This window comes from Poecilia reticulata, linkage group LG2, assembly GCF_000633615.1.
Source record: "Poecilia reticulata strain Guanapo linkage group LG2, Guppy_female_1.0+MT, whole genome shotgun sequence".
NCBI classification, from domain to species: Eukaryota; Metazoa; Chordata; class Actinopteri; order Cyprinodontiformes; family Poeciliidae; genus Poecilia; species Poecilia reticulata.
In genome coordinates this window covers 26,382,007-26,390,837 of record NC_024332.1, presented here as the reverse complement: position 1 = coordinate 26,390,837, position 8,831 = coordinate 26,382,007, and the positions used below count along the sequence as shown (strand labels likewise).

Sequence of the window (8,831 nt, the reverse complement as noted above, 5' to 3'; positions counted from 1 at the left end):
ACAAATATTAATGAGAGAAACAGAAGGGAAGAAATAATCATGACCAGATTAAGAGTAGGTCATACCTATTTAAATGACACCTTATATTTAATAGGGAAGAAAAATAATGATAAATGTGAAGGATGTGGTGAGAAAGAAAATGTAGAACACGTATTAATGAACTGTAGAATATATGAATCCGAAAGGGAACATTTGAAAAGAACAGTCAGAAGGACAGGTCAAGAATGGAGTCTCAAAGGAATATTAGGAAATGAAGGAAACATAAAAGATATTTATAGACTAAGGAAAGCACTGTTTACGTTTCTTAAAAATACAAGATTAATAAATAGAATTTAAAAGATGTAGAGAAATGCTGCTACACACTCATGTACAGTAGGTGGCGGTATGCACCTTAAAGTTGCTTGCAATCCGCCATAATAGAAAAGAAGAAGAACACTTGTTTTTAATTTTTTTTTATTATGATGTGCTTAGATGTGCCTCTGTTCTAGAACAGCTGAGTTAGATGATTGCATGACCGTCTGCAGCCATCAAGAAGTGCAGAAGGTTGCTAATCATCCACAGATTCCATCCAGGTGAGGCAGAAGGGAAACACTTAAAACATGTAAGGCAGGTGAAACACTGAACTAAACCTGCTAATGACTGATTCAGTCTGTTTCTTGGATTGGTAACTGGTTAAACTGAACTGGTCTATTATTACTGGTGTGGGATCTTTATCAGCACGTGGACATTTTGTAATGAATTTAATACTTATTTGGAAATATTTGTAGTTGATTGAAGATTAAACCAGCTATTTGATGGAAGTTTATTCTGTATAAATTATAAATTTTCCAATTGTAGTATAAATCACCTTTTGCTCTATTTATCTGTCTCTGGTATGTTAAACCCTGATCCTCCCTGAATTTTATCTTTAGGTTTTCTGATAAACAACCTTTATTTTAAATATTGATTCCCTTATTTTAACGTGAGTGCAGCATCATAAATCCTACACTAGACTGCAGCTTCATAGGTAAATGTAGTTGTATACGTAAACATTAAGATGAATATTAATGAACAATTGAGATAAATATTAACAGTGAGTGTACATGGGGAACTATATGGTTTGTATTTGTTCTCAGACCTGTAACCAGTACACTGTTTAATATTTAAATGACTTTCAGAACTTTTCAAATGTTTATCATATTTCTAACCAGCACCTTCCTCACTTTTATTTTTGTGTTTTTCAGCCGTTGCTCTGCAGTTTGACCGAAAGCTGACTCTTGAGGACTGCAGTAAAACTGTCAAGAAGTGGCTTCATTACACGCCACAATGAGAGGAAGACATCGCAAGGAATCAAAGTGACTCCAACCAGAGTCAAACTCTGGTTACCACAACTTGTACCGTTTCCCTGGTTCATACAGTACAAAGCTTAACCTCATGGACTCTGTTCTTCTGTGGACAATAGACTATTATTCTGACAGTCAAAATGGAGTCAAATATGTTTTCTTAAATAAAATGTTATATCTAACCTACGTTGTCATTTTTAAACTTTTGTACACAGTTTACCCATAATCTGCCAGTTTAGCACCAGTGAAGAAGCTTTTAGTGGTATGTTAGGTAGACCTATCAGACCTAAAAATGTACATAAATCCTTAGCTTTCGTTCAATATGAAGTCAACCCAAATCTGCATGTAGATCAACATTCAGATGAGGGTTGAATCAACATTGATTCCTGACTAATTCAATGTAGAATAAACAGAAATGTGTGCAGATTCTCGTTCAGATGAAGGTTGAATCAACATTGATTCCTAACTGATTCAATGTAGAATCGACACAAATATGCATGCAGATCCACGTTCAGATGAAGGTTGAATCAACATTGACTTGTAACTGATTCAATGTAAAATCAACAGAAATATGCATGTAAATTGACATACAGATGATGGTTGAATCAACATTGATATGTCAGTTATGGTTGAAACCATAACGTTGATTCAACATACAAGTCACCGACCACTTTCAATGTTGTTTCAATGTCAGCGTTCAACGTTGATTCAATGTTTCTGGCTGACATTCAGTGTTTCAATCATTCTGTGCTATCTGGGAACGGATTAGAAAATGTCTATGAACTTTTCAAAACAATAATTCTTTGTATGTGAAGAAATATTTAAGATTGTATTAAAAGGTCACCAAAATATACCACACTTCAAGAGGAGACTGTGCTAAACTGTTAGAATTTGTACTATCGCCCAGCATTGTAAGAGTAATGACAATTATTTTACATCTTCTTGGTCTTATATTGACTGACATGCTCTGCAAACACGTCAATAAATGTAAACAGTTCTGATATCACGAAATCTAATTCTTTGCTCACTTAATGGAAGCCACATTATTTCATTTGCACCTTAAATTGGCTGCAGAAGCAAAGCTGTGCAATTTAGTAATTTTACAATATCCTTACAGTTAAAAGTTTGCCTGGCAAACCTGTTAAACAATATTACCACCAAAATGTTGGCAGCAAGTGAATATAATTTTTTTAGACAATAAAATAAAATAATAGTGTAGCGACCGCTACACTATTTACGAATGGCCAGCGGCAGCTGAGTTAGGTAAGTGCTGTTTTATCCACTAAACTATATCAGCTGACTGAACTCCAACGTTCCCACCTGTCATTGATTCTCATCTAACAGACACCCCGCGCTTTAAGAAGCAAACCTTGATTAACTGGTGACACTTTCAGAATCTTAGTTTGAGTGAAGATTTTAACCCATTTTTGATGTAAAAGATTATAAGACAATTGTTTTTTCAGCTATGCCTCATATGGTTGAGTATTAGAGTCACTTGATGAGAGGAAAAAAGATGTTTAGTTAAATTACAAGAAAAAATATCAATAATAATGAAGAAATGACACTGCCACATAGATCGGCGGTAGCCATGTCTTCTGTAAGTGAACTAGCACATTACAAAAACAGTGTTTAAAAAGATTTCGCCATAGTTTCTGTGGATATCTATTTGAAATATACAATATGAGGGAGATGTAAAAAACAACATAGCAAGTTGATCTTTTTAAACATTTTATTTTTAATCGCATGGCTCTTCAACATTTATGTCGGCTTTCGAGGAATAATCTTAGCTTTGAGATCTGTTCATGCCATCTCGAGATATATTTTGATCTTCCTTTGACAAGTTTCAACCTCTGAAGCAACACATAAGTCTGGACAACATAATTTATATGTTTTGGTGATTTTGCAGATTAATGTAAAAAAAAAGGCAACATACCATGTTAGATCAATAAAAGTCTTTCTAATTAATTTCTAATTAATTAATAATAATTAGTTATTCCCGAGATGATAATGGGTGTCTTAAGGAATCTGATAGTAGTTAGTAGTAGTTTTTTAAGCTCATCGCATTGTTTATTTCCTGGTTCGGTAAAGGGGTCCTAAAAAACCACGCCCGCAGAAACGTCTTTCCCAGCTGCCACCACCAGTTAATTTAGCCAATAGTTAATCTGTAACACCGTCTATGATCCCCAACCAGGTGTGTTACGTTCACAGACAAATTAACTTGATTCCAGCAAGTAGAAACTATGAATAAACTGAGAAAGACAATTTTGGAAAATCAACTTTAGCCACTCAGTTCAATACTTCCGATCTACATCATGGTGTTTTGAATGATTAAGTGTCGTAGTTGCAAAGGGTCAATACTAGGGTATCCCCTTTGTCATGAATGCTGTTTTAACCTAACAATGTATTATTATCTGGAAGCAATCTGGCTAATGACTGATGGCTTTTTGTGCTGACGTCTAAATGTCAAATAAATGCAAATCAGTCTGAAAAATAACAATAATAATGCATGTGTGTTGATAACTAAAGTGAATAAAACAAGTAAAGTCTTAATGATTTTGTTGGCTGATTTTATGCTCCATGTGTCAGTACAAAGTTTGATTCATCGGTTAGGATTTTCCATTCTTAACAATAACTATAGGGAGAAAAAGATCCGTCATAGCACCCTCAGTAAAATGCTTAGCATCCCATTAGCACCTGTAGAAAAAAAATTTCTGGAGCTGCCACTGCATATCAACCTGATATGCAGTGGCATGTTCTCCTACTCTGAGGAACATGCTAAATGCCACAAGGTGGCACCAAGAACTGGAGATCGGCTCTGGAAGAAGGGATCTTAACAGGAAATGTTTCATCTGCATGAACCAGTTTATTGTGAGGTTATGAATTTGTTCAGTTTTTATGTGTGAAATTAACCTGAAGGCAGTTCTAGTTCAGAGTGAGGGGTCATGACCCCCACCAGGAAATCCAGATCTGTTCTGTGGAGGAGACGTGCAAAGAGGAACCAAAACTGGAAAAACTACTGAGAATTCAATAAGTTTTCTAAAAGTCACATCATGAGGTGTTCGTCATTTTGAGTGCAGTTTGAAGAAAACAGATTTATTTATCATCTAGAGTTTAATCCAAGACAGTACAGGCTGTAAAAGCAGCTTTTCTTAACTGTGTGTCTCACCTTTAGCAGGAGACAAAGAGGACAAACCCAGCTGGTTGGACAGAGTCGGATCTATTTGATGAAGACGTTTGATCATGATGTCACTGGCTCTCTGTCCTTTCATCCTCACAGCATCAATGGTCTCCCGGGCCTTGTTTGCTGATATTTGGTTCCCTTCAAGTATCGCCCGTTTCTCCGAAAGATTAAAGACACCATCTGTTTCCAGGTCATCGAGGAGCTGCATCAGGATTTCCTCAGACACTCTCTTCACAAACTCAGAGCGAACATCTAAAAGCTTCTTCTCTGCAGGGAGAAATCAGAGACAGAAACAGGATTTAATCAAACTGATATTTGAGAGAAAAATGTGACTGTAAATGTGACATTTATCTTTTCCTGTGTTTATCGCCACCACGGGGCATATTTCATTTGAGTTCTGAGTACAGTATGTCTGAAGGGGATGGTGTTATTTAAGGCTCAGAGTGATTCTGTTGAGGTGTTGCTAATGGTAAGAGGCTTTCTACTTTGCTTGGTGTGGATTTATGTGGTTCTAAATAGCAAAGGCAAGACAATGGATATAGGACTGAAAATAAATGACTATGATTATAAGTCAAATTAAAGATCAGCATAACGAATCTTCATTGAGCGCACGTAAAACCATCTCCTACCAGGAACCTCAGCAATCAGTAAGAAAATATAGGATTTTAGCCGCTATAGTCATGAAGATCAACTATTCATGTTGCTCCTTCCAGAGATTCAGAGTCTGGTGATCAGCTCCTCAGGTCTAAACCTGTTGTTGTGTTTCTGCCTCATATCTGAGTGACGACCACTGATTCTGTCTACATGAGACCAAATGAAGCTTCTGGTTCATCACTTTCTATCCTCACTGCAGGAACAACAATAAAAGAAACACCTTCTAAATATGGAGCTGCACTATTTTAGAAAACAAGAAATTATGATATTATTGGTGAATATTGTGATGAATTTCATCATTTTCATCTTTCTTTGCCATCATCAAGTTTTTAATCTCCATCTCTAAGCTTTAGCATCTCTGTCACCAAATGTTGGAATAAAAGACACAGCAAGTCTTTCTATCTGAGATAATAAATTATTAATAAATGATGTGATTACTGGATAAATTAATTAGTGTATATAGTAAATATTCCTGAAGTATCAGAGCTGCTGGTCTGTTCTTCACTTTAGTTCCTTTTAGTTTCCATCTGAGTTCAGTTTTTATCTTCGGGTTTCACAGAAACTCACAATGTTTCCACCACAGCTTCACTGAACAGGAAACATGAAAACAATAAACACACTGAGGCTGAGCTTCATCACATGGCARCAACACAGGCTGTGATTGGTCAGTTTGTTCCTTTAAGTTTCTTCATTTCTGCTTCTGATCACTTACCGAAATCCACTTCCTGCTGCTGCGCCATCTTTTACCTGGAAAACATGAAGATTCATTATGTTTCAGACTTTATTTCATAATTTATTTTGGTCTTTTTGGAAGATGGAACTGAATCTAAAAATTACTGGATTAGAGGTGGAAAATATTCATTTAAATCTCTTGATAATCATCAACACACCACCAAAAAAACATTTATTTAGGTCTTAAAACTAAAAGATGTTTTTATGAAACTTGACTTGATCCTTACAGAAAATCTGAAATAAACACCAACTTACCAAATGTTTCTATGTTCCCGTTCAGGATCATCAGTCATTTTAGGATAAGATTTCCTTCAGGCTGAAATGAAAACCTCTTTAAATCCTGTTTGTTGCCGTAGGACAGTATTGTGTTGCTGTTACCTCTAGCATCAGCTGATTAAAGCTCCTCCAGAAATGCGTCTGGACTCCTGCTCAGGTATTTGGTTTTCAGGTGACCAGTTGTCCTCACTGTCTCTGCCGTCTTCCTCTGAGTGATAATAAGCAGCAGCAGAAATAAAGACACAAAAGGGGGATGAATCTGTACTGACAGAGTTTCATCATGTTGAAACAAACCAAGTCCTGATTGTTTTCACTGAAGCTGCTATCTGGGACCAAACTGGAGAACTCAGGGGATTTTAAAAGGGGTCAAAAGCTCTACAACCCTAAAGGTAACCCAATCCAAACAGCATAATATAGATTTTTTTTTAATTGTCAGAACCAAGAACCTTAAAATGTTGATGTTTCTCCACATGTTGACATGACCACTTGATATGTTAATATTATCAAATACAGATTTTATTAATTTATTAAATGGTGTTTATTGTTGATAGGAAATAACCTGCCTGTGATTTTGCTCACCTGAACCTCTTTCATTCCTGAACATAATGATCTTTAAATTTTGGGCTTTTTTAGCCTGGAGGTTTTAAGTTTTCTGTCAAATCTTCCAACAGAAAATTAAAGTCTTTAAAATTAAAATCTTTCTGCGTTTTGTGACTGAGATTTTGAGACAATAAACTTATATTCAATTGCAACATCATTAATTTTTTTAAAAAGATTTTCAGAGGTGGATCTCATAGAAGAAATATTTTCCATCTTCAAGTTTCAATATAATACATTTTATATTTATTAAAAAGACCATCCCCTGTGGTCTTCCAACGGGGGATGAAGAGTCCAGTTGTTATATTAACAATTTAATCCTCTGGTTACATTTTTGTTTAAAAATGACACTTTCTAAAATTTACCTCCATTTTCTAAATTTTTTCTAAGTGTACCTTTATTTTATTTAAGCAAATGCTTAAATATTGCAACAACAAAAAGTAGCCCAATCTTTGTACCAATAACAGCTTAATTAAGGATTTAAAATTACTCTTGCATTTGTAAAATTTTCAGTTTCATTTTCCTCAGTTTCTGGTAATTATTTCTTTTATTTATTTTTCTTCTGCTCAATCATATTTTTTGTTACTCATGCATTTCTTGTCATACTATTTTCTTTTAATTTTTAATTAAGACAAAAATCATGCACCACCTTTTAGCACGCAGTGATAAATTGTAGGTAATACTTTTCAACATGGGCAGAAATCCTGGGGAATTGGGGGGTCCGGAACCCCCAATCTTGGAAAAGTCTAGAATTGTTTGTCCCAAAAAAAAAGTCATGAAAGAAACCTTTATATTTAAACAATATCAATATGAAAAGCCAAAAGAAACAAAGAACAAAACACCATTGTTCTAAGAAAAAATATAAGGATACATTTAAAGCCGCTGGAGTGTGGAGCTAGCTGTTAGCTGTGGCTCTGCAGCACAAACACAAAAACCTCCAGTAAAAAAATACTTAAAGCAAAAGATATGTAAACATTGTATTTACTTTCACTGCCCAATCGGAAGAAACACCTTAACAATAAAATTCAGACTGCAGTTTGTTATTTTATTACTTTGGCTGAATCATGATAAACTGCTTTGGGAATTAGCAAAACATGCTACATTGCTTTGATACACATGTTTTTTGCCAAAGATAGCAAAAATTTCAACGATATTTAGCTCTTTAATTCTTATGTTAAGAGGTGTTTGAAACGGGACGCAGAAGCTGAGCGTTAGCACTAACCGACAGCTCTGTAAGTGAGTCGAGAGCAGAGGGGTGATATTACAGAGCAGCTAACAATAAAAAAAGAAAGTATATATTTCTTTCCATCTTCAATATAGAGCCTTCAAAACCACAAAATAAAATCTGAATTTGTTTTGACTAAGCTCTGGTGCTCTGAGCTTTACGGCAACTTAACAAGTTAAAATTTAAATAACACATAACTTGTATGCTATGCATGAATTATGAATCCCTGAGTCAAAATTTTTTAAAATCTGTTTTTACTCTTCTTAGGGCATTAATAAAACAAATATGAACTATTTTTTCAAAAATTTTATTTTTTCAGGAAGTTACAGAAATGTCCACTACAGTGGACTGCATGCGCTTCAGCACTCAACATAGAACAGTATGAACTTAACTGAAGACTAATTTGATCTGAGTTTGATTATATATCCATGACCCCTTATTCCATTGTGGACTTTGAAAAGCACTTGAACATACTTTCATACACTCTAACATCCTATAGCCCTTCTGTTTAGTCCAAACCAAGAGAACAATCTTCATCAAACACCTGCATCTCCAGAACTTCTCTTCTAACTTCTCTCCTGACTAATTTTCCTAACTCCTAGGCTACATGAAAATTGGCAAAGCATCCAGGCCACAGTGCCACATTGCACTGCATGCAGATGTATTTGGTCTTCCTTGTGCATGCAGCATCATGGCATCTGTTTGCATTTTTGACTTGGGTGAGCTCGGGCCAGTGATTTCCTGCGCTGAACCTGACTTCACTGGGTACTTTCGTCACTGCTCTGCACTTTGCTGGAGGTGGGGCTCCACTGGGTCTTCCTCTTCTGTTTTGCTGAATGGAGCC

The 8,831-nt window shown here is 35.5% G+C and overlaps 1 protein-coding gene and 1 long non-coding RNA gene across 2 annotated transcripts in view; both read right to left on the bottom strand.

Annotated features, from left to right (window-relative positions):
- Positions 1-5,897, bottom strand: part of LOC108166986 (NACHT, LRR and PYD domains-containing protein 3-like) — a 27,461-nt gene extending 21,564 nt beyond the window's left edge. Inside the window, exons 1-2 of the mRNA XM_017309227.1 lie at positions 5,870-5,897; positions 4,489-4,770 (exon numbers count right to left, since the gene is read on the bottom strand). Of these exons, the coding sequence (XP_017164716.1) occupies positions 4,489-4,770; positions 5,870-5,897 (310 nt within the window). The remainder of the gene's footprint in view (positions 1-4,488; positions 4,771-5,869) is intronic.
- Positions 5,898-6,150: 253 nt separating this feature from the next.
- The window catches only part of LOC108167055 (uncharacterized), a 10,646-nt gene continuing 7,965 nt past the window's right edge, over positions 6,151-8,831 (bottom strand). Inside the window, exons 5-6 of the long non-coding RNA XR_001777459.1 lie at positions 6,268-6,373; positions 6,151-6,205 (exon numbers count right to left, since the gene is read on the bottom strand). This is a non-coding gene — a long non-coding RNA (uncharacterized LOC108167055). The remainder of the gene's footprint in view (positions 6,206-6,267; positions 6,374-8,831) is intronic.